At 37.9% G+C, this 25852-nt stretch overlaps 2 protein-coding genes across 2 annotated transcripts; both read left to right on the top strand.

The window, feature by feature from the left end:
* The first annotated feature begins 376 nt into the window (after window positions 1-376).
* rx1 (retinal homeobox gene 1) lies at window positions 377-10944 on the top strand. Its single transcript, XM_044129365.1, has 4 exons — window positions 377-577; window positions 1890-2208; window positions 5471-5724; window positions 7333-10944. Exons 2-4 carry the CDS (start codon window positions 1911-1913, stop codon window positions 7810-7812), a joined length of 1032 nt encoding a protein of 343 aa, XP_043985300.1. The 5' UTR covers window positions 377-577; window positions 1890-1910; the 3' UTR covers window positions 7813-10944.
* Window positions 10945-17727: 6783 nt separating this feature from the next.
* On the top strand, window positions 17728-25772 carry haus5 (HAUS augmin-like complex, subunit 5). The gene is made up of 19 exons (XM_044129361.1): window positions 17728-18026; window positions 18102-18164; window positions 18293-18325; window positions 19237-19261; window positions 19357-19489; window positions 19940-20099; window positions 20178-20256; window positions 20451-20542; window positions 20622-20676; window positions 20792-20919; window positions 20998-21079; window positions 21169-21323; window positions 21463-21625; window positions 22062-22142; window positions 22265-22410; window positions 23207-23303; window positions 24204-24342; window positions 24475-24607; window positions 25477-25772. The coding sequence occupies exons 1-19, from the start codon at window positions 17929-17931 to the stop codon at window positions 25577-25579; spliced, it is 1965 nt and encodes a 654-aa protein (XP_043985296.1). The 5' UTR covers window positions 17728-17928; the 3' UTR covers window positions 25580-25772.
* Window positions 25773-25852: the final 80 nt, after the last annotated feature.

Here is a 25852-nt window from a genome sequence, read left to right as displayed (position 1 = left end):
CTTTCATTAATAACACACATTAATTTCTTTGGATCTGTTGCTTTTCCTTCCTTTGTCTTGGCGCTAAAGGGCTGACTGTGCTTAGTGAAAACGTAATAATTATTTTCTTCTGAAACAACCAAAATTACATCAGCAAAAGTCTTTCATTTGACTCTAAAGTACATTTAAAGCAGTTAGTTGAGCAAAAAACGGCTGCCAATCACTCTTAAAGAGGAAGGATTGCAATAAACAAGCTGTCCTAATCCTTTAGTTTCACCTCCTACGCCTCCTCAGCTCTGTCCACCTCTCCCTCCCGGTCTCACTCCTCTGCCACTCTGCTCTCCGAGTCGGAGTGGATGCTGCTAAGCTGAGCGGCTCTGTAGGTTGGCCCTTTTCAGAAGAGTTCCTGTCGGGACCATTTATGGCTCACTGGGGGAAATATATTGAGGAATGCACAGCAGAGAGCAGGCTGGACTGAGAGAAACCGCAGGAGGAGCGAAAGAACTGATCTGGGAAAAGCAAAAAGTTGGAGGCTGAGAGGAGTAGGTGGAGCCCGGCATCAGCAGCTCCAGCAATTCACCGTTTTTTCTTCCAACAGGTAACCATTAGATGTTTCTCTACAGCTTAAAAGTTTAAAACATGCTAAACACATCTGGGTTTAGTTTACTGGCCTACTAATTTAAAATTTTTTAGGTTTTCTTGCTTTCACTACTGACATTTCTGACTCTTTGGCATTTTTGCATAATAAGCTTTACCCGTCTATGCTAGTTCTGCAGAGAAGAACATAAAAACAAACAAAATGAGTTGTTTATACCATTTAAAGATTTAATGTGACATGAAATGAACATGTTTATTTTGCTTTTAGAAAACACATATAAAAGCTGGATCTTTGATTAGATGGGAGAAGGTTTTTATCAGCTAATACTCATGATCACAACTGCATGACTGTCAAGTAATTAAATTTTCAAGATAAAGAAATTTAGTAGTAACTTTATTTTGAAAAATGAGTTAATTAAAATGAATTGGATGTATGTAAGTATGCCAATACCTTAGCAGTTATATTACTTGAAATAATTTTAAATAAACAAAACCCATAAATAAAAATTTGGTCTCATTTTATTTTTGAATTATGTGAAGTTAATAGAATTGATAAACTCATTTAATGGTTCATTTACTGAATTGCATCGATAATAAAACAATAAAAACTCTAACTCTGGCTTGTTCTAAAAATGATTGATTATCCTCTTCACCAGAGCTGCAACACTCCGGCTCACTAACTATGCAAGACCAACAGATAGAAATACAGAATGAAATTACTAAATACTCTATTTATAAGTGACATATTAATTTAAATGTATACTTGACAAACCAGTTATGTGTTTGTTTCTCGTTATTTAAAACTTAACCGGTCATTGTGTTACTTTTTAGCCTTCATACATGACGCCACGTTCAAACTGTTCAGAAAAAGATTGAAAATATAATATGTTATATTCAATATAACATATTGAATACAATGATTGAATACAATAATGTTATATTCCAGTAGTAATATAAACCTCTGAAGACAAGATTCAGGTTTATATATTGTAGCTGAAAAAAAGCCATTAAGTGTGATCTGGAGATTTCTTGGCAAACATTTGAATATGGGACCCATATTAGTAGAAAACTGGCCCAAAATGTGAATAGTTTTGAGTCAAAGGTTGAACACACATGGGTTCTAACTGAGAAAATCCATGTGAGAATACATTCCCCAACTTGTTGTATTTAGTCAACTGGGCCCCGATCTGGAGTCTACTGGGAGCGCAGGCCCAATCTGGACGGAGCAAAATCCATTCAGAGGCCCAAATGAACATGTTGGGTCGCCTCTGACCTCCTTTGGTTCCTCACCCTCACCTCTCCCCTCTGTCCAGGTGACTCCCCCTGACGTTCGGATGCATTTAGCACTGGACACCATGAGCATGGTGGACGACAGCTGCCTCTCGCCCAGCAACTTCCACGAAATGGGAAAAGGCGGGGGCGCCGCAGTCGGGGGCCGCGTCCACAGCATTGATGTCATCCTGGGCTTCAATAAAGACCAGGACGCCTTGCTAAGTCCTGCCGGACCCATGGGACCCCAGAAGATGGGCATAGAGGGCCTGGGAGATCATGTGAGGCAGCAGGAGTCTTTGCCCCATCCGTCCTACAGCGGACACCTGAGAAACAGCAGCTCACAGCAGCAGCAGTACCAGGGTGAGTGAAAACAGATGAACACTTTCTTTATATTTAAAGCAGTGAATCGATTGCTTTGGGCCCAAGGCTTGTTTATATATATATATAAACATATATATATCTATATCTATATATATATATATAGATATAGATATATATATATAGATATATTGTTGGCTTGGTGTAAAGGTTAGTCTGAGAGGATTTTTGTTTTTAGATTTTAAGGGAAACTTTTGTTGGAAAAAAACCCCCAGTGTGTTTGATTTTCAGCAATTAACAAAATTCAGTCAAAATTCAATCAATTAACAAAATTGATTTTCAACACTGGAGCAATAGGAAGATCTTTCCAAACTGAGCAATCTTTCAAACTATTTGACTGCAGAGTTCAACATTATAATACAAGCTTAGTGTTTCATGGTTAGAATGAATAAACTGGGTAGTGTTACCATTTCAAATATTTCACCGATTTAACAAAATGTGACGACATTACTGTGAAAAATGAAATAGACTCAGTCCAGGTACAAACACTGAAGCTAATGCAATCAGTACAATAACGTTTATTCATTGAAGAAACCTGACAAAAGACTAATCTCGTCGGGCGTCAAATTAAAATGTCTATTTTAGCTCATGCTGATTCCGAATAAGAGCGTTAGATGCTTTTGCTCTGTAGATCCTGTTGCTTTGACTGGACCGAGCAGATAAATCACAACACAAGATGGTGTAGAGCGGGTTTATGTCCCCAAGACCAATCCCATCTCCATCTCCTTGTGGAATTCCCCCCTAATCTTCTCTTCTCCGCAGATTAGATTGTACAGTAGTTCATTCGGGTGTTATTGTCATCGTTCGGCCACAGAATCAAATTTTCCTCGTTTTAATCTGAAGCTTTTTTCACATGCAGGATCAGGCAGGTGGTTGGTGGCAGAAACAAGCATGCAAAAAAAAATAAAAAATAAAAAAAAACTAAAAAAAATCTGCATGAGGATGAGCCAGAGCGCTCTTGATGGGAGAGATTATTAATTGCTTTATTTTTCTCTAACTGACATGCACCAGCAGGAGTGACATCACTCCCTTTATGTCTGTGTTTTCTGTGAAGTTGGTCCAGATCCTCCTGAATGAACTCTGCTTGATTGTTGTTTTTTTTCCTGTTTGGTGTCACTTCGGCCCCTGCTCTCAGTGTGGAGATGTTGTCCTGGCTGAGAACCAGTGGGGTGGCTTCAGACCAGTAGCTGTGATGGGCTGACAGGCCAAGAGCTGGTCACTGAACCAGACCTGACCTCTGCCTTTGTCAGTGCTTAGCCTTTGTCATGGCTCCTTAATGAGAGGTGGATAAATTAACCCATCCAATCCTGCTTTGCTTCTGCTGCTGCTCCTGTTTGTCCAAGCAGAGACCATGCCGACCTGTCTTTTATCCTCATCAATACGTCCCATTAACATAAACTAATGCAGCGCTAGGATTCGGAAACGGTCTGGTGTTTTATTGAAGCTAAGATCATAAGATGGCATCTTGCTACAAAGCTTACTTCCTAACTGCAATAACTTTTATTCTACATAAAGCTACTCCCGTCAACGTTTTTATAACACCACTTGGTCCCTAAAAATGTGAGAAAATAAACATAAAATCAAAATTACCACATGAAACTGCAACTCCTTTCACATTCATGGATTTATTTCTGAAAGTATACAGTTATCTTTTATCAAATTTTTTTTTGTTTTGTTTTACTGAATCATTTCAGTAAATTTGTAAGTATTTAAGAATCTAAAAAATTTCTTCAAGAGCTGGTAAAGACAGTCATCAAGTTAAATTATTCTTACTGTAATATAAAGCAGATAAAATATGTCCAATGGCTGCCCATTGCTTATGTGAAATTACATTATATTTATTATATTATGACTCCACAGTGGCACAGCTGGTAGCACTGTTGCCCTGCAGCAAGAAGGTTTTGAGTTTGAATCCCAGCCTGGGGTCTTTTTTGCTACATGGATTTGCATGTTCTCCTTGTGCATGTCTGGGTTCTCTCCTGGTACTCCGGCTTTATTCTGTAGTCCAAAAACACGACTAGTTTCTCTTAATTGTCCTTGTGGGTGTGTGTGCATGGTTGTTTGTCCTGTTTGTCTCTGTGTTGCCCTGCGATGAACTGGTGACCTGTCCAGGGTGACCCTGCCTCTCGCCCGTCAGCCTCTGCAGATAAGCATCAGCCCCCCTTGTGATCCCACTAGAACAAGCGTATTGGAAGATGGATGATTATATTCTATTGCCAATATGAACTTTAGACTGAAAAGTAAATGTTTTAATGAGTGGCAGCTTCTCGTGTAGCTTGCTACCTTTAAATGTCTCCTTCCTTGAGCAAATCGTTTAGCAGATGCTACCAAAATGCTACTATTCTCTGCTGTGACACTAAACCTAAACTTCTTATGCAAGCAAGTCAAATTAACCTTCTTTCAGTGATTGGCATCTTATCCAACCTGAGCTAAGTGCTGTACGGCCCTTGAACCGGGTCCAGTCGTGGCAAAGATCAGCTCCTCATTGGTCGCTGCTTCACAAGAACAACTGATCTGATTGGGGGATCAGGGTCTCTGTATTTTCTTTAATTAAATTACTTACTTGTTAATCTAATTCACCCAGCAGCACCCCCACTGTGGACTTCACTGTTTCCCATGTTGTTTATTGTTGAAGGTGATGTGCACTGGTGAAGGTGAGGAGGAAGAGTAGAGAGGAAGGTTAAGAATGACCCCACCTTGGAGGAAGGATTACAGGGAAAGCCTTGTAGTACCTGATGTCACCTGTCAATATAATGCCTAGTTTATTTTTAATCCACAGCAGTATAATAAATAATTACGTATGAATGAAACAAAGGGCTAAAGAACAGATCTGTAACTCCAGCCCTGCATCTTTTGGATGTATCCCTGCTCCATGTACCTGAATCCATTATTTTGACATCCTAGACATTAACCAATCATTTGATTCAGGTGTGGTGGACCAGTAATGCAGGTAAAGCATCTCTAAAACTTTTAAGTCCATTTTACCTCTAGTGAAGGTAAAGACAGGGATCAACTTTTAAAAATCAGATTAGGAATGCTTTTAAAGTCCATTGATGCTGCTTCACTGACCTAGTATTGTTGAACTCGTCAGGCAAATGTCTGCTGTGCTGGAAAGTGGATGTTACAACGTCTATTTGAAAACAAGGCTTGTTTCTCTTTCTCTCTTTGTCTGATTTCCACAAAAAGCATTTAATGTACAAAACAAAGAAAATGTCTCAATTCTTCTTTCTTCTCACCTGGGTAGATGCTGGTTTGTACACAAACAAGAGTGACGAAGAGCTGGGTGAGCTCAGGAAAAATGTGGAGAGCGACGAAGGCAAGTCACCTGAGTCATGCAAGGACGATCAACCCAAGAAGAAGCACAGACGCAACCGCACCACCTTCACCACCTACCAGCTGCACGAGCTGGAGCGCGCCTTCGAGAAGTCCCACTACCCAGACGTTTATAGCAGGGAGGAGCTGGCCATGAAGGTGAACCTCCCTGAAGTACGAGTCCAGGTGAGGCGGGCTGCAGGTATCACTAGAGTGGGGACATACACACACATCTGAGCTTTCACATACCGTCCACCAAGTAGCCTTCGAGATGTCCTCGCTGGACTGCTGCGTCTAAAGATTTTTTCCTTTTTTCTCTGAGAATCTTAACTTTTAAAATTAATGTTGTAACCTAGGATGTGAAAGAGCTCCTGTCAGGAGACTGTTTATCTAGCAGGATTGATTGTTTACATTTTAGCCTCTCTAATCTCATAAATGGAGTCTAACAGATGACTCTGTTTGTGATTTCTCTTTTCCTGGAAGCTGCCGTTTTGAGCCTTGATCAGGTTTTCCCACCAAAGTGGTTCTCCTGTTTTATTTTGTGCTTTTCTCAACAATCATAATCCTTGGAGTCAGTTTGGTTGCACATTAAACTCTAAATTAGTGTTAAAAAAGGAGTTGATTTTGGGGGGGCTAATTTAGGTGCAATCACTATCAATGGTTATTTGCAGATATACAACCTCTTTTTGTAAAAGTTTTCTTCCCCTCCTGCTAAAATTTACGGCACAAAGCCAAACAGCGTTGATGCTGTTAGGGTAAACATTTCCTCACTTGCCTTATCACCTTAAATAACCTGACTTACGTGCTTAGTTCCAGCATCAAGCCAAAGCACTTGGCCTTTCGCCTATTGCTTGCCAGTGTCTACTTGAACAGCTTGGTGTAAAAAGATTAGAAAGAGCCCAAAGAAGTTCCAAGTATCCAGAGAGATACTGCGCTGACTTCATTGACTGATAATGCCAGCGTTAATGTTAACTGATTTAAGACATTTAAAACAAAAACAAAGAGGTGTAAGATTAAACAAAGCAATCCAAACAGGAATAATCTCATTCCACCACCATGGAAAAGCAGTCAGAATAATTATTTACGATAATCAGTCAGAGATAGAAATTGCAAATGCAAATTCATGATTCAAGACATGTGAATTGCATAAAAATAAATCTAAAAAAAGGATAGGTTTGTGTTGTAAATTCAAATGCAAGGCATTGTAGCTGTCAGTAATCCAGCCAAACAAGATCCTTTGTTTAAAAAGCCAGTTTATGTATTTGCATAGTATAAGGCAATCTATTCATGTTTTTATTCTAATGAACTCAAATATGATTACATGAAGGAATAACCATATAGCATACTAGATGAAGTCCCATCTTAACTCATGTCTTAAAGTTCCTACACATCATCAAATGCTCCATAGAAAACCCAGTTTACTTAAAATAAGTTGGGAATTGAAGACCAGTTTCTACTTGAAAAGTCCATGGATAAGTTGAATGGAAACTGAGCTATTAAATAAAGCTAAATGGCAGAGGAGACAGTTGTAGTGAGTCTTTATTCAGTTATGAAACTGCAGCACTTTTCACTGAAGGAGTTCACATAATCCGCATATGGATTAAAAGACCTCTAATGAAATATGCACTAATTCATATTAATTGACAAGATATGCTAACATGTGTGGGAGCAAAATGTGAAAAATTGAATTGACGTCTTGAAGTGAAAGGAAATGTCTTTCCAATGAACCAGAGTAATTTTAACAATAATTAACTGCAGTGCTGTTTTGAATGTAAACAGCTTTGTCTTTTCTAGGTCTGGTTTCAGAACCGCAGAGCTAAATGGCGTCGGCAGGAAAAAATGGACGCCAGCACCATGAGGCTTCATGACTCCCCCATGCTGTCCTTCAATCGCCCGCCTCCGGTTCACACCAGCATGGGTCAAATAACCAACTCCCTCCAGTTGGATCCCTGGCTGACGTCTCCCCTGTCCAGCGCCACACCCGTCCAGTGTATCCCAGGCTTCATGGGTCCAGCTCAGGCCCTCCAGCCCAGTTATCCCAGCCACGGATTCCTCAACAGCGCCCCCCATGCGCCTCACCCGCACGCTCACCCCCATCCTCCGTCGGGGCAGGGGATGCAGAACATGGCTCCCCCACCTTACCAGTGTCCAGCCCCGTACTCCGATAAATTCCCCCTGGAAGACGTGGACCAGCGCTGCTCGAGCATCGCCGCTCTGAGAATGAAAGCCAAGGAACACATCCAGTCCATGGACAAGACCTGGCAACCCATGTGACTAACTGACAGTCCATGTGAGGGACAATCCTGGCACAAAGCAGACAATGAAAACTCCTGTCATGCCTGCACTGCCACAAAATTGAAGTGAGACTGAGCTGTGAAAACTGAAGAACATTTTTGGTACTTTCTTTTCTTTTTAACTTTTTTCTCATCTCCAAGACTTAAAAGTGAAACCATGGTGAGGTTACATTATTGATTACCTCTTCTACCTGTTGATGTTTGGTGCCTTGGGTGCAACAAATGCAGAAAAACCAACTATGGTCATCATAGCTTGCACCCAAGAAACTACTGTAATTCACTTTTTTTAATTAAACATACTTTTTAAAAGCTCACAGAGAAATTAATTCTCACATTTTATGAACAAACTTGGGTGTCTTACGAAAGTATCCACACCTCTTGAATTTTTTTATATTTTGTCACGTCACAGCCATAAATTTCAACATTTTATGTTGTGATTTTATGTGATCAGACAATACAAAGCATTGAATAATGGTGAAGTGGAAAACAATGTTAAGGGGTTTTGGAGATTTTTGACACACACACACACATAAGGAGAAACATTTGCATTCATTACTAGTTTCCACCAAAACTGATCTTCCTGGTTACTCATTGTCTTAATCTTTCTGGGGTCCAAATGATAAAATAAAAAAATATGCATACAAAACATAGAACAATTATAGCAATAACATAATACGCACAAAATTAGTCAGACATCTCACTTTACAAGCTACATACATTCACCTAGATTTAAAAATGAGATTTAAGTTCTCTTTAAAAAACATAAAGTATTCAAATATCTGATGTTTTTAGGCAATTTGTCCCATTCCTGAATTTATAATTAATTCACCCTCCTTATATCAGAACTAGTGCAGCTCCTAGTGTTTTGAAGTCAATTTTTACTGGTTTTGCACGTCTGCAGACTGAAAGTTTTGCCCATTCTTTTTTACATAAAAGCTCAAGCTCAGTCAGAAAGGCTGTCAAGTCTTGCTGCAGATTTTGAATGGGATTTAGGTATGGGCTTTGACTGTGCCATTTTAACACTTGGATAGTGTTTAGTAGTGTTTTATCTGAACCATTCCCTTGTATCTCTGGTCCAAATGTTTAGAGTTGTCCTGTTAGAAGATGAACCTCCATCCTCCTGGTCTTTTGCAGCCCTAATAAGTTTCCTTTATGGATCCGACTGTATTTAGCGCCATCCATTTTCCTACCAACTCTCATTAGCCCCTCAGTATGATGATGCCATCACGTTTCACCATACGACTTTATGTTCAGGATAATGTGCAATGTTAGCTTTTAGCTCACATAATATTTTGCATCTTGGCCAAAGACTTCAGTTTTGGTCTAAACAGAACATCTTCTTAAACACGTTTGCTCTGCTCATTACACTACTTGTGGCAAACTGCAGACAAACTTCTAATTACTTTCTTTCAACAATGGATTTCATCTTGCAACTCTTCCATAAAGGCTAGACTTTTGGATTGAACAACTAAAAGTTGTCCTGTCAACAGATTCTCTAACAATGCAGATCCTTCAGAGTTACCATGAACCCCAACTTTCCCTCATGATCTGCCTGGTATGTTTCTTTGTTTTCAAACCTGTGACTTTTCACAGTAGAAATGTGTTTATATCAAGACTGAACTGCACACAACAAAACAACCTATTTTTGTATTTGTACTGGATTATATCTGAGTCCCAACGTATATTAGTAGAAAAAAATCTATGCGACACTTCTCTTGTTTCATTGTACGAATTTTAAAAAGTAGTATAATTTTCCTTCCACTTCATAATTACACTCTGCTTTGTGTTTTCTTTCACATAAAACCCCAGTAAAATACACTGAAATTTGCGATTCCGCTGGCAAATCTGGGATGAACAATTTTGTAAGGCTTAGCATTTGGTTGGTGTTTCTGGTTAGAGATCATACCTCAGATACTTTAAAGTAATTGGAGAAAGAGGTCAACAGAGGACATTTGTAGCTCTGTAAACCTGGAGATTTTCTTCAATGTGAGGTTGAAAACTGGAGATAAGATTAATTCAGTCCTGAAGAAAGAAGTCCTGCTACCTTTTTGACCCAGAATTAATATTGTACCAAAACGTATCCTGATTATTTTTCTGACATTCTGCTTTAAACATGAAATAGAGGGTTGAACCAGATACAAAAAACAGCAAAATTGCTCCTTTTTTTGTTGTTTTTCTTGCTTGAGTGGCAGTTAGAGGAGAAAACCTGTTGGCAACTCAGTGCTGGTTGGCTGAGTGTACGTGCAGCGCAGCAGAAAGAGTCCTGTGTGATGCGTCACCCCGCATAGTTTGGTCTTTGTTTGGCACAATTGATCCAAGTGTATCCTCTTTGTCTGAAACTGAAGGGGGAGAAACGGTCTCAGGCTGGACTAAATAGGCCCATTTTGTTATGGAAGTTTATTTTTTCCCCCTGTTGATCAAACGACAAGGAACATAGATGGTAAGCTGCAGTCATTAGGAACACAGAATCAGTCTTTTACCATCTGTTGCAGCACTGAGCTCTAATTATCTTCAAGGCAGAGACGGTCAGTTGTAAAAATCAATATGAAATAGTAAAAATCAGCTTTGTTTAAGAAATGTTTCTGCATCCCAAAACTTGAACATGTACAGGTAGAACAACAATGTTTCAACTTGATAATGGAAAAAGAGGGAGATCAAAACCATTATTTTTGCAGTGCATTCTCAAATCCCCCTTAATTGTTCTGTCATTGCATTCTGTCTTGTAATGTTTTATTTTAATATAACTGCAAACAGCAAAAAACTCAAATCTGGAGGTATTTTTGGTTCAATTTACTTCTCAGCCTGCTCAAACTGGGAAAATAGTTTTGAATCCGCTGCTCGCTTTTAGTTCTCATGTAATTTTGTTTTTGGTGTTATTTGATTAGTGATGTTTTTACAGAAACTGAGGACTACCTTTGCACATCAAAATGTTTCCATAGGATGCAACAAAAACATGACTTTTGGACCAAGAACAAGCCAAAGTGTAGATAGTGCTAAAAAAATTGCACTAGAGTTGTTTTTAGTTTTGTTTTTGTGGGGATTTTTTCTATGTGAAGATGTGAATGGTGTTGTCTTAGTTATAGTTATATTATTTTAATCCCTGTTAATTATGTCTGGATTATCATTGTTCACATTCTTGTAAGAACAATAAAAATATAGTTTGATAGAAATGCTTATCTGCACTTTCTCACTGAAGAGCTTTCATGCTGACCTCTCACTACTCCTTCCCACACACCTTGCTGGGTCTTAAGAGCAATCCAAGATTACTACAGTATAATCGTTATCATCTGACATACATTCTTTCTTTTCAGCTAAACGCTCGTGTTTCTCGTCTCTTTCTGTCATGTAAAGGCCCTTTTATTCCCTCGCCCCTCCCTTCGCTCAGTGCTGTTCTGCGGTTTTGTGGCAGGGGGCCAGCCTGTTAGGAAGATGAGACTCCAATCAATCAGGGCACCCCAGGGGGGGCCACTGACCACAGGGCCCGGGCTCTTTAATTGCCCCCAGGCAGGCGGGTCTGCCAGCAGGCCAAGCCGCTGCTGCACATGTTCACAGAGGGGACCGGTGGCGCTGCGCTCATCGGCGTTCTGCAAAGTGAGTCACTTTCCAAAACAGATGGAGTTTCTGAATAGACCCTAACTTTGAGCAACATATGGCTGAACCAGTGGGTGAAATGTCTGCATGATTTTTGACATGTTGTAAAGTGATTAGATGGAGTCTACTACAATGTTTATGTGCTGTCGACCTCTGACTGCCAGAGGTCATGCAGAGCTTGACATTTTGAAGAAGCTGCTTTTTTTCAAGTAGCTTAATGTTGTAATTTTCCTGAAAGTATTAAAAACAGCTCTGAAAAGCTCCAGCTCTTAGTTCCACATGGCCGACATATTATAGTCTTCTAGTTCCTAATAAAGACATCAGCCTGGTCGCTGTTTATGCTGAAGCTAATGTCTCATTTTCTGACATTTAATTATATTAAAGTAAGAAACAAAGAGAGATGCTGTTTTGATTTCAAAGTCATATTTGGTTCCAAGTGATAAACAACAGTTTAATCAGTTTATTATTGGAGAAAATACATTAACGGAAAACATAAAAACAAGAAATCTGCTATCTGCAGGAATCATTTGGATATAATTTACTGGATAGTAAAGGTAAAACTAAAAAGACTCAAAGTTTCTTACAAAAGTATTCACACCCTTTAAACCTTTCTGCAAAAACTTCTGTATATTTTAGAGCGGTCTTAACCCTATGACACAAATACTAATTCGTGTTAATTTTCACCAATGAACACTAAGTAGCAAACAATTGCATATTCAAAATAAATGGTTTTAGTAGTTTTATAAGTAAAAGAAGGAAATATACACTTGTATCGATGACCAAATGTTCATAATTAAAATTCAGTGCGACCAAATGCCTTCAGAAGTTAATCAGTAAGCAGAGTCAACAAAGCAGCTTGGTCAGGGATTCAAGTAGTGGAGAGATTTAAAACAGTTAGTCTGCAGAATAATATCTCATTCTCTGAATGTCCCACAGAGCATTGTTCAAAACATCATGTGGAAACGGAAAAACTATGGCTCAGCTGGAAACCTACCAAGACACTGCCATCCACCTACACTGTGCTAAAGTGTGCATCAATCAAATAAGCAGCAGAGAGGTTGATTGAATTTTTGGAGGAGCTGCAGAAATCCTCTACTCAGGTGGGAGAATCTCTTAATAAGGCACTGTATCACCCCTCTTTTATTTGACAAGTTATTATATATATATATATATATATATATATATATATATATATATATATATATATATATATATATATATATATATATAATATTTAAAGTAATAAATAAATATATATATATATATTTATTACTTTAAATTTACATGAGAACGAACAGAGAGAGAAAAAAAATCTGTATTTTCCATGGGAGACAATAAAAGTAAACCAAAAAAATGTAAGGGATTCATAGTGGGAGAAAGGAAAAAGAGAAAACCTTAAGATGGAGATTAAGTGTGGGACTGTAAGAAAAACACACACAGAAAAGAGGAAGAGAGAAGAGAGGAGGGTGCTCATCAGGCTTAATGATGTAGAAAATCCCCCAATTAGAGCATTTTCCTGTGCTGCAGGATGAGTTCAGAGTGGGGTCTTCTGAGAGCTACGGGATTAGTACCCAGACCGGGCTGAGTCAACCCGGGTCCAGGAGGAAACTTACTAACTACTGGTCTGCCTGGCATTATCCAGCCAGGACTGCTTTGGGACTATAACCAGGGCCCAGAGCTGTTAGTGGCACTGAGGAAATCCTGGGAGAAAGTACAGAAAAAGAGTTATATTAAAATTACCTTTCAACATCAGCAAGATATGTTTAACTTTCAAACTTAATACAATTATGCATTTGTTTGAAAGAAATATAAAATTTGCTCTATTAAAAAAAGAAAATAGATTAACGTTTTAGTGCTCTGCTGTAACCTAAACCAAAAAAATTAGAAAAATCTGTCCTTTGATTTGAGTGCATTTATTCTATACAGAGAAAAATAAAGCTATGACAACTGGAACTCCTTCAAACTACATGCACACAGATTTGTGTCACCAAAATATAAAAGTCCAAAGCTCACACTTTTGTGCTACAACATTTTTTAAGGTAAGTGCATTTTCTCTGTCTCTTATATGAGAAAATACATAGAAATATCAGTTGTCCATTAGACATTTCAAAAATCAAAATTATTTTTTGAGCCTGGAAACACATTGAATGCTGCAATTTGTTCAAAACCCTCCCATGAAAGGTACAAATAAACTTTTTTGCGAATGCTTTGGAATTACCTGCTTTGCCTTCCCGGAAATTGGGATTCAGTCGTCATCACCTGAGTCACATGTAGCGACAAACACAAGCTGACCAAACTAATAAAACATTAACACGACTCATGACCTCAAGTGACAGACTGGCAGAGGTAAGAGTACTTCTGAGATTATGACTTCTTGAAAGCAACTTGGAAGTCAGATGTCTCAATTAGGCCATCGAGTCCTCATGTGCACTTAAAATACGAGGACAGGTAAACCCCGCTGATAAGATGATAAGATTAAAGATGTGGGTTACACATGGGCCGTTTGCTATAAATAAAGGCACACAACCGGGAGTTCCACGAGAGTTCGTCAATGCAAAGAAAAACAAACTGCATAATTAATTAATATGACAATAGAATGATTTATTAGTAAGACAATGTAAAACTGTAAAATAATAATCTAATATTCTGTGGAAACTTGGTCACAGTGCCGATTTAAATCGCATGGAGAGATTGTGATCCTAAACACTCTGAAATCATTCAACGTGACTAAATTACAACAAATAATTAGCAAATGCAATGTGATGTCCAGATAAACTATGCTATTATGTCAAAAACCTAAGGGTAACATTTTACATGTTTCTACAATTTGACAAATCTGATTTTTTAGATAATTATTCCCCCTTGCTTTTGACGCTATGCAACTGGAACGGTTTTTCTTCTTACTTTTTTTATTTTTTTTATTTTGGACAGTTGTGATCTGTAACTGTGGCAACAAGCTGTTTTTTTTATTTTTGGATTTGTTTGTTTTGAGATTAATATCTCAAAACCTGAAATGCAAATCTAAATCCCAGAGGAATCTAAAAGGAGGCTTCATGAAAGAAAGACAGAACCGAATAGCAGAAAGGGAAGGATGGAATTCAAACCATCTCTCCTCAAAATAATAACGAGCAAAATCATTATTCAAAAGCAGATGCGGTAAATTAGCAATGCTTGTCAACAGCTGAGTCTGTCAACGAGGACATTTGGTATGTGATGTCATTCATGCTTCCCAAATATTAAGCTGTTAGCATGTCATGATGGTCATGAGCCTCTACATTCAGTCAGAGGCATTTTCAGATGCACTGCAAGACTGACTGCTAGCTGACATCATTCCTATTGACTTCATCACCATCTAATTACTCTTTGATGATACTTGGAGGACATGAGTTGTGACAATGTTTAAATCCTCTTCTGGATACATAAAAGATTTTTGAATTTGATTGAATCAAATTGATATGAAAAGTCTTTTTTCATATAAAAGCACTTTTGTGAACATACATGCATAGTAGCTTTAGGAATTTGGTGGAACTTTGTCATGCAAAAAAATCTCTAAAACATGAATTGGTGATATAAAGGACCAAAAAACATGCATGCTACAAAGCAAGGAAGAAGAGTTCAGGATTTTTCTGCGTGCTTTTCTCCCAAATAAGCAGAAATTAGGATGCCTGTCAAAACACAATGTTGTTGGATAATGGGAGATACCCTTGTGCAGACATCCTGACTCACCTCAGCTACACAGTTACTGTTTTCATCAGGACGAACAGAGATGACAAAGTCTAATTGATTAATTGTACAGTGCATTATTTTGCTCCTGCGCTCTCATAAATCTGAGAGGACCACGGCTGGAGTTAACAGTCTTATTGGAAAGACGCGTTCCACTCACAGGATAATAAGGGAAAATAGCAGAATTAATTGGGTTTGATTAAGAGAGCCTTTCAATGGGACACAGCTTTTTCGCATGACATAATTAGAGGTCAGTTAGGGGTGGGTGGAGAGGTGAGGGTTGGGGGGATTTAGCTGTTGGCGCCAGTGCTTTGGGTGTGTGTCTGCAAGGCGTGTGTGACTTGTGTGTGTGTGTGTGTGTGTGTTGTTAAGGGAGTTATCCTTCCATCACACTTCTGGAACTATGTTGTGTGTCTAATGTGGTAAATTTCAATAGACTCACTCACCAGAAAACACACAGTGAAGTTCACAGGGGGGGCTCTTTGTGTCATTATTATCAAAACAAATGGCGACATTAAAGGCAGATTTGTGAAAGCTGCATTCCCTTTACCTGTGCGTTTCAGAAACTACTGACTTAAAACTACAGTGTGTTGTAATATCATTTATTCTGCTTTCTCACTCGTCCATAAAGGGCAGATTTTTTTGACAACTACTAGCTGTCCTGTTCAGAGATTCTCACAACTGTACTGTGGATCTCTGCAACTCCTGTTTGTTCACTAATGTTCCCTAACCAACCTCTAAAACCACTGCAGAATAATTGTTATGCTGAAATTAAATTAGAAACAGAATGAAACTGGATGTTATTCGGTAGCTTAGATTATAAATATAATATATTTAAATATAGCAAACTACATGCTCTTTTTCTTCTTCTTCTTCACAAATATACACTACTTTGTGTTGGTCTATCACATAAAATCAAGATAAAAATCACTAGAGGTACTTGTAACTTGTTAAAATGTGAAAAGTTCAGTATAAAACCTCTAGCCAAGTCTGCAGATCACAAACTGGTACCACAATTGGTCAGTTTTTGGATGAAGGTAATACTTAAATCCTTCCTTACACACATTCACACACTCGCAGCATGGACGTCTAATCTGGCTGAAAAATAATCTAGAACTGGAGAGTGGGTCTAAAAATAAACCTTACACTTGATTAGATTATCAAACATTTCATCAACCATGAGCATTTTTCTTTTCACAGCACTTCTGGTGTTGCTAGTAAGTATTTAGTAGGATTTGCAAACAAATCCGGTCCCAAAGCCGGTCAAAAGAGGGGCTCGATGCCACTAAATGTTTTACTCACATTTTGCAACATTAACCTCACAAAAACATGATCCTATTAACAAAGTGTTGCATTTTACACAACTAATTGTCATGTTGTCATTGACAAATTCTCATTCTAAGACACTGTTTTCTGCAGAAATGGTATAATTACAGTATAAGTGCAACTATGTTTTTAATGAAACTCATCTTTCTGCATTGGATTAGTGGAATACAGACTTGTTACTGATTCCCTGGTTTTCAGCTATTTTCTCTGAAGCATCAATTTTTGTCAACTTGATTTTATTTTATCTTTTACTTAAAATGTTTCTGTATTTTGAGCAATTATGCAATAATCAAAATCACCCAGCTCTAACACGGTATCTGTGACCATTTGAGTGAATTTTAAATTTCAACACCATTCATCCTGCTCAAAGTTGAAGTAGATCACTGCGTGGTTTCGGAGGGTGTAGAATCAGATTTTAAAGTGGATCAGGTGCGCCCTCTATGTTTCACACCTACAAATTACAAGGATCTCAATAGCCAACTTGTTTATGTCTAAGTTTTTTTTTTTTTTTTTTAAATCCCGTAGGGAAAAAAACCATTAACTGGTAGTCCACTTATCGATATTTTTAGTCACAGAAATGTTATATCACACATCTGCTAAACTGGATGGATTGATTTAACATTTGTTGTACATTCATTTCAGCTGTGCATCTTGTGTTTCTGTGGTAGAGGTGAGTTTTATTCTCGTGTTTGTTTTGTTTTATAAAGTTATAAGATCTCTTCAGTCCATATCACAGAACTAAGCCCATCTGGTGACGTGCGAAAAAAAAAGAAGATAAAAATCATGGCCATCACTTAATGATAACATTAATTAGTATCATCATTAGTAATGAAAATAATGGGCAAATCCGATCTCATTCTGTTTTATTTCAATCTGGGAATTAATTATAATCGCATTCTTCAGACAGTTGCGATTAGCAATATCACCAGGGCTCCATACAGAAAACCACAAAATATTGCAAAGGACATATGACATAACAGTGTAGCATCAAAACCTGGTTTTGGTTTTACTGAATCTGTGCTTTTCTCACAAATACGCATAAAAACTGATTGATATACTAGAAACATGAAGAAATTGTCTCAGAACTGACATTTTTCATTATATTTCAAGCAGGATTTATAGTTTCTGCAATAAAAATAAACTTACAAAGCCAAAAATGATACACGAACTGTTGCGCAGATGGAACCATGGCAGCACCCAACTGTAACGAGAGGTGGCGCTGTCGCAACGGAAATACTACCGGAAGTAAGATGAAATACTTGCGCGGGAAATATTTCAAATACGTGTATGTTATTATTATTGTCAGGATAGTCAGTTGAGAAAAGACCGTTTTCTAGGTAGATGGAAAGCGATCTTATAAATGTAAGCCACCAAAAACTTTACACGACTCAAGAAAGTTAAAGGAGGTTCCTAGTTGTTGCTAATTTTAGCTAGCAGAAAATAGTTAGCAATTAGGATGGCGGATAGAAATCTGGTGAAGGAGCTGAAACGCTGGGCTACAGAGGAATTTAATCTGCCTCCCGATAGCCTACCTAATGAAAGCTATTTAAAAACGTAAGTTACGTTCTGAATTTCAAAATGTGAGACACGTCTTTATTAGCAGTCTTCACGTAATCTATTTTTTCCTAGGCTTTGTGTTGGGACTGGGAAGTCGATATGGACGTACATGATCCAACATGTTTTCCAACAGAGGTCAGTCTTTCTTTTTGATGATTTGCTTTGATTCTTGCAAGCCTCAAGCATTATGACATATCGTAATGAACGCCTCTTGTTTCTTGTCTGCAATGTGTTCAAGACTTATGGATTTTCTCTTTTTCAAGGAATGTGAGGATCATGCGAGGCAATCTTCAGTGGTATCCTTTCGTGGCTTTGACCTAGTACACTTATACCAAGTTATTTGGGAAAACGAATACATTTTTATTTGTTTTAGACCCACGAAAACTCAGCTTCATACCATTAATAACGATTATTTTCAAAAACTCCGACCAAAGTAGATATTTGAGAATATTTGTGTTTGCGACAAATAATGCACCGAAATTTCCACACAATTACGAGTCGACATTGTTTTGTTTTATTAGCTCTGTATTCGATTACGCTATTCAAAAGTACTGCAACCTACAGTGCTGCTTGAAAGTTTGTGAACCACCCGAACATGTTCATTGTTTTCTAAAGAAAAAATATCATAATCATGTGAAATGAACATCAAAATCTCAAAATAAAAATCTAAACTACTCAACTAGTTCACAAACTTTCAAGCAGCACTGTATTTATCTGTTCACACTAATGAACCTCCTTGTTTTGAAGGATTCTGATTGGCTGGCAAAGCTTTTAGGTTTTTGTTACATGGGTTTAAAACAACTCACAGTGGGAAATTTGTGCGGGTTCATGTGGATACAAATCTTTGATAATTTGTCAACAATGACATTAAGACATAATGTCTAGGCACAATATGGTATAAGATTTTTATGGTACAATAACCTTGGAAAAAATCTATAATTATCCTATTTATTTATACAAAAACGTAGAGAATAACACTGAATACAACAGTGTTAATGTGGCCTCATTTGCCACATTAAAGTGTATGAATGGTGTAGTGGATTGGTAAGGTTTTGACTTTTTTTTAATTTTTTACTTTTGTAAAACTTCATGAAGTGTGGTGCACATTTGCAGATTATCAACAGTGCCTTTCTCTTTGCAGTCCTGTAAATCTGTGTGTTACTTACTGTGTTTGCTGGCAATTTCCTTCACCTTGCGATCATTAAAGGTACAAGACACTACAAGACAAAGAGGTGAGCTTTGCCTTTTCCTTCTCCTGGTATATCCAATTCATTACACCATCAGTGGAATTTCAGCATGGCTTCTGGTGTCTTATTTATGTGCTCAGTTGATGCTAGCTGAAGGCCAAAGTGAGGCAGCAAAGCGCAAAGAGCTTCAGGCGAAGATAAAGCAGCTGAGGGATGAGATCAGTCACCTGGACTCCCAGATCAGGGGAACAGAGGAACAAATGGCAACACAAGGTTTGTCCTTCTTATGGTGTATGCACATCAAAGAGGAATCAATGTAAATTTACATTATATTATTTTAAGTTGAGGAGTTGTGTCAGTGACAATATTGTCACTGACATAAAATCTGGGCTTAAAGTAGAAGCAGATAAGGAGTATGACGAGCTACTGAATAAACGTTAAACCGTAATAATAAGCCACATTTTCCTCACCCTTGTCTTTCTTTTCCTACATCACTGTGCTCCTATCATTACCTGAGAGCCTCTTGATTGCAAAGATTGACCAAATATAACCGTGGCTGTTATACCCTACCAAATATTTTCTCCTTAGGCTTGCAATTGTAATATTTCGCACTTTAGTATTGTACAAGTTCAAATGTTGTGCTGCTCCAGGTAAACGTATTTCATTGTATTTTCTTTTAAATAACAATATTGTGCTAAACAATACTTCCGCTGCTAATTGTAGAGCAATCTATCAATCGCATCTGGGTCCAAATCGAGGAGAACCAGACCCGGGAACTGCTTCTGAAGGCTTTCAGAGAGCGCAGCGTCTCTAACCGTAAGGTTCTCTCTGACGATGTGCAAAAGATCAACGACCACTGTCTGGTGCTGGAACAGATGGCTAGGTTAGGCAAAAATCATTTTAAATTATAGACATGATTACAAATATTTTAAAATGTCATTATCACCTTGCTGTATTGCAGGAAAGCTGAGATTGAAGTTCTGTTCGGCGATGAGCCCTCCAACCTCAACTCAAAGGCTGTGGCAGTACCTCAAGTCCTGGTAGGACCTGCCGAAATTTAGTTAAATTTTTTTTATCAAATATACATTTTCTGATACACTATTGCACTGACAGGTAAATAAAAATTAAAAAAACACAAAATAGAGAATTTCAAATCATATCAAAATTTAATGTGCAGATTTTAATCTCATTTTCTGTTTGAAGAAAATTTTCTTTATCCTTTTTTGTTTGTCAGCGTGAGCTGAGAGAGCTGAGTGAAGACAGAGTCCACTTCTTTCAATGCTTACAGGAGAGCGAAGTGAAATCACAACATTCTGCACCCAAAAGGTAACAACTATTATCAGATCAGACTTTTTTTTAAAGCTATAACTTTTCACTTATTTACTGAATTGTTGTCTAATTCTAGCATGCCTCGTGAGCAGAGGACGGCTGTGTTTCAGTACTGGCTCAATACTGCTGAGGTTGGTGCATTTATGGTCTTCTGGGTTGTGGAAACTAAGTTGATATTTTTAGGGTAAAAGCTCTTCAAAAGAATTTACCTTTTTATGACAATGCTGTTTTCTGTTATTTCATCAGAAAGTGTTGAGCAGTTACCCTCCCAGCCACGTTCTCTCAGCGCTGCAGCATCTAGCTGTGATGGAGCAGAAGGCTCTGCAGGACCAACTAGCTTCTTTGGACGTGGCGCAGGAGGTAGCGGCTCTACGGTAAGAGAAACTTCACATTGTTTTAATGGGTTTTGTTGACATTAGCAGTATTTAGTGACAGTTATTGTCCCCATACAGATTCCGATTTGAAAGCGATCACCTTTTGGATATTTCCGCAGAGGAGTGTGATGACCTACCGCCTGTTCAGACTCTCCTAGAGGTGTGAAACCTTCACTGACATTTAGTCTTGATTTTTGTGTGAGTTCTGGTCTGTTATATGTTGGATTTTATTCATACTCCTTGTTTCAGGCTGCTTGGACTGAGGTGCAGCAGAGTTTCACAGAGCTGTCTCAGACTCGCTCCAGAATCCAGCAGCTCAAAACTCTATTGAAGTCTCGTAAGGCGGAGGCCGAGCAGGAAGTGTCCGGTATTGCAGATGAGAACCTCAATGAAAGCTTAGCACTGTAAGTCCAACAACTGAATAGGAAGAAAAGTGTTATTGTTTAATCTAGTTCCTGTAATTTGAGTGCCAAATAATCTGTGAAATTTGATTGTTGTAATTTACTGTGCTTAGTTCAAGTGTCCTCTCTAAATTGTTTATAGGTCAACACTGGAGGTGGAGCTGCAGTGTGTGATGCAGGCAGCCGCTCGGGATCACATCAGAGAGCGCTGTATTCAGCTTGACCAGTATGCCAGAAACCGTCAGGAGGCATTAAGGAGTCTTCGCAGCCAGTGGCAGAGCATTCTGGACTTCAGGGAACTAGTGGTGAGAAGGAATACTAAATGCATAACATTTTTATTTATTGGGCAAAATGACTTAAAAATAAAATCAGACTGTTTTGTATAAAACCAAATCTCTCTTTCAGAAGAAGTTACAAATGGCAGGAAGTATTTTCTAAAACCTGTTTTTATTTCTATCATCTCTTCTGGAAGTCGATTTGAATTCAAAGTGCAAATAAATGAAAGATGATAAAACATGCTTATCAAACAAGATAATAGGCCCTAGGTGGGCCGACATCAATCTAAACTACGGAAACTCCAAAGAGTGTATTGGTGGGGGAAAAAAATCCAGATTTTCCAAAATTAAATCTTCAGAAATATAAAATTTAAAAAATCTGTAAAACTGGTTTATTCCCCAGGTTTATTGGTTGCACTTTTTCAAGATGCCATAAACATATCTGGTGTCTGTTGTTTCTCTGCAGGCTCTCAGACAGGAGCAGTTAAGAGGTCTGATTAAGGGGAACTCGTCGGCTAAGACGCAGCTGATCAGTGTTCACAGAGAGGTCTGAATCTAATGCTTTAGTCTATTTATTACAAAATAGTGTAAATGACCGAACTACTCTTGGAACATTTCTCTTTTTATATTGATGTATGCTTATTCTCCATGTTTTCTTTTTTTCTTCAGCTGCAGGAATTTATCGAGGCAAAGCTTGTGCCACAGTTTGAAGACGTAATTGGCGCAGCCAACAATCTCCGAAACTCTGTTTCTAAGGAGGCCAAACAGTTTGGAACAGTTTCACTTCTTGCTCTGGACCACAGGACCATGGATGGGTAAAAACACATTTGGTGACATCTACAGAATACAGACCTGAAGCAATTTTGAAAGTATCCAAGAATATGTACTTGAAATGGGAAGTTGAGTTTGATTGTGTTTGAGATAAATTGTAGTTACACAGAAGAGGGAACAATAATGCACACACAAAAAACTCTTAAAAATGGTACATTTGTAAATTTGTGAGTGAGTGTTAAACTACATGCTGATAGTTCAGCACTGACCAACGCATGACTAAAAGTAATACAGTGTCTTGCAAAGTACTTTGTACTTCTTTAAAAGTATTCATGAGTTTGAAAGATTTTTTTTTTGTAGGTTTATCTTGCACTGTAGTTACACCTGCAAATCTGTTGGGTTATGTCTTCAGTCTCTGCACATCTAGGTATTGAAATTCTTGTGCATTATTCTTGGTGAAATAGCTCAAAGTCAGATTAGACGAAGCCCATCTGTCAACAGAGTTTTTAAAGTCTTGCTCAGATTCTCAATATGACTTATGTTGGGACTTTGTCTTGGCCAAGCACTTGTATATATATTTTCTAACAAACACGTGGGACTTCACAGAACAGATGTATTAAGATCACTAAGCTGCATACAGATGGACTCAGTTAATGTAAAAGGCTGTTCCTGATGGGAGTTGTTTCCATGCGATTTTATTTAGGGGTCTCAGTAAAGGTGAATAGGTACATATACATCCCACGCTTTTCAATGAATACTCAATGTGAAGCACTGTACATGATAAAAACTGGTTGGTATCGGGATGAAGTTCGCTTTATTTTTTTCCCCTTCTCGTTTCAGAATGCACAGAGTTCCTGCGTCGTGGTTGTCCATTCACCGCCTGCAGGCCTCAAACTTCAGCAGACTGCGTGAGAGCCTTAAGTTCCCTCTGTATAGAGTGAGTATTGGGAGGTTAAATGGTTTAGGCTTTTCATAAATTTTTATTTAACAGACTTATGGTCCACATAGATGTAAAAAAAAACACCTTCTGTTGCAAAATGGGGGCGAGGGGGCGTAACCAAAAGTATTAGTTTTTGTGGAAATGGAAGTTTCAAGTAAACCACATTGAGGATGTTCGGATCCGCTTTGCTAATTTATGACTTAATATTGAACTTGGTTATATTATCTTGGGTAAATCCACACTTGTGTGCTTGGAGCACTGGTTGTAATCTTTAGTGTCTTGTAATCTGTGTCACAGGGTGATATCTAAGACAGTGAGACTTCATTCAATAAGCTGAATATTTTGTGGCCATGCATCAAGGTATATTTGTAACACCTGGTATATAATATCCAAAAATTATTGCTTTTTTAGTAGTCCTGCAGTGAAGATATATTCTGCATCCCTGAGTTCATTATTTTTCAGGGAACAAGTTATAACATTTCAGTATTATGGGTTGCTAATTATTCCTAAAAATAACCAAAATACTACCAGGAATAAAAAATGAATATGTCATTGTTAAGGTACTGTGTATGGCTTGTTTGTTCAAGGTATGGAACAGAGTCTTGAACAAAATGGCAACAGTATAGTACAAAATGGGCTTAAAAACTAGTAAAAGGGTAAACCGGACTGGAACTATAAAAATACACCAACACGTTAAAATCTATTTATAACATCTTCAGTAACAAACTGTTGACTCCTCCTTAAATATTCTCAGATTTAATTTTTTTGTGGCTAAGGTTTCATTAAAGACTTCTTCAAAGTTGTTTCCTCACATTTTTTTTTTGATTGAATGTAATTTAGACATTAACTATGTTTTTTCCTTTTTTTTGTTTTTTTTGTTTCATGCCTATACTTCAGGCTCCAGAGGAGTTGTGTTCCCAGTTGCTGTCCCAGCAGCTTGAGCTGCGTTTTCTCCGGGAGTTGCTGCAGCTTTCCTCGACCACGCTGCAGAAAGTACAGAAGGACTCTGAACAACTGCATGCATCTGATCAAAAAGGTATGAGAGGAAATTGAAAACAGACTGCTCTTCTTAGATATATTTTTTATAAAAGGGAATTGTATGTTTAGCTGGAAAAACTTACAGTATGTTTAATAAAAGGGTTTTTGTTTTTCTCTTTTTAAATCCCAGCTTTGCTGTCCAAAGTCAGGGAGGCGGATCAAAAGCTCCTAAAGTCTTTGCTGCCAAGAGCCAGAGGTCTCACCAACCGCTGCGCTCAGGGTCTTTCTTACGGAGCTCAAGTCAAGACCGCCATCTCTTACTGGTGAGGAATACTTCTGTAGTACATAGCTGACTTTGAAGTTCTTTTTTTTAATAAATACTCATAATAACCATTTTTAACCTACTTGTGCTTTCAAAATGTCTTTCTTCTCCCAGTAATGTCCTTCCTCCATTAGATAGGTTTGCAGTATGGTAAAATCAAAGCCACAGGCTGTCAATCCAACAGCATTTTACTAATAAACCTTTACATTTTTCCCCAATAACATCGTCATAACCACTTTCAGATTGTTGCTGCAAAGTGCAATACATTTAATACACCCTTAAATATTCAGTTATAACATCCCAATGTTTTCACTGGCTTGGTCTGACTTTCACACCTCTATTTTCTACTCATGCTATGTTGTTCCTTTCTCTATGCAAATTGTATCTGTAAACTAACCATTCGGTTTCCATGCACTTTGCTGCAGATCAGTTCCTTTCTTTTCGTAATTAGACGGTTGAAATTTGACTGAATATTATAATCTAAAAACTTTATATCATATTGTTTATCCCATTCAGTCCATTTAGCATTTACACGTTGTACATTGTAAGTAGAACGTAACAAACAACAATTTGCAGAAATTTTTATTTTGTACTTGAAAATCAGACCTTAGACACAAGTCTAGAAATGTACAACCAGCCAATCCAGAAGAATCCAGGTTTGCCCAGTTTGACAAACAAATTTTAATGCTTTATCATTTTTATTTTGTGACTACTGGGTGATTTATTTTTCCACATGTATTAGTAAGGTGACATTAGTATTTATCTATATCTTATAATGTGCTTTTTCTCTTGAATTGGTTTTCTTACTTTCCCTTTGCAGCTCATTGTACATTACCATAATAATCTGTTTTGGTATTTTCAAACATGTAGGTGGGACAAACCAGCCCAGCATGTTCTGCCTGAGCTCAGCAAAGGAGGACTGACTTTCCAACAGTGGCTTCAGAGATGGAAACTTAAAGCAAAAGCTTCATAGTTTATACCCCAAGGGTTTAAAACACAACTAATGGCTTTAGTCACCTTTCAAATACATTATTACATTGCTAATGAGAAAACTCTGAAATGTAATTAAATTCTTGTTTGTTTTTCCTTTGTATTTTACAGATGTCTTGTTATCCTTAAAATTTGTCATGTTTAAATCAGACATTAAAATACGCATTTTGAAAACATGTGTCTTCGTTTTTAAATGATCCAACCCAGTTTGTGTAGGAATGCATTTGCTGTTGAGCTCAAACAAGCTGCAGATCGA

Source organism: Gambusia affinis, linkage group LG10 (genome assembly GCF_019740435.1).
Source record: "Gambusia affinis linkage group LG10, SWU_Gaff_1.0, whole genome shotgun sequence".
Taxonomy (NCBI): domain Eukaryota; kingdom Metazoa; phylum Chordata; class Actinopteri; order Cyprinodontiformes; family Poeciliidae; genus Gambusia; species Gambusia affinis.
The sequence above is the reverse complement of the archived record's forward strand: the minus strand, read 5'-3'. Positions and strand labels throughout refer to the sequence as shown.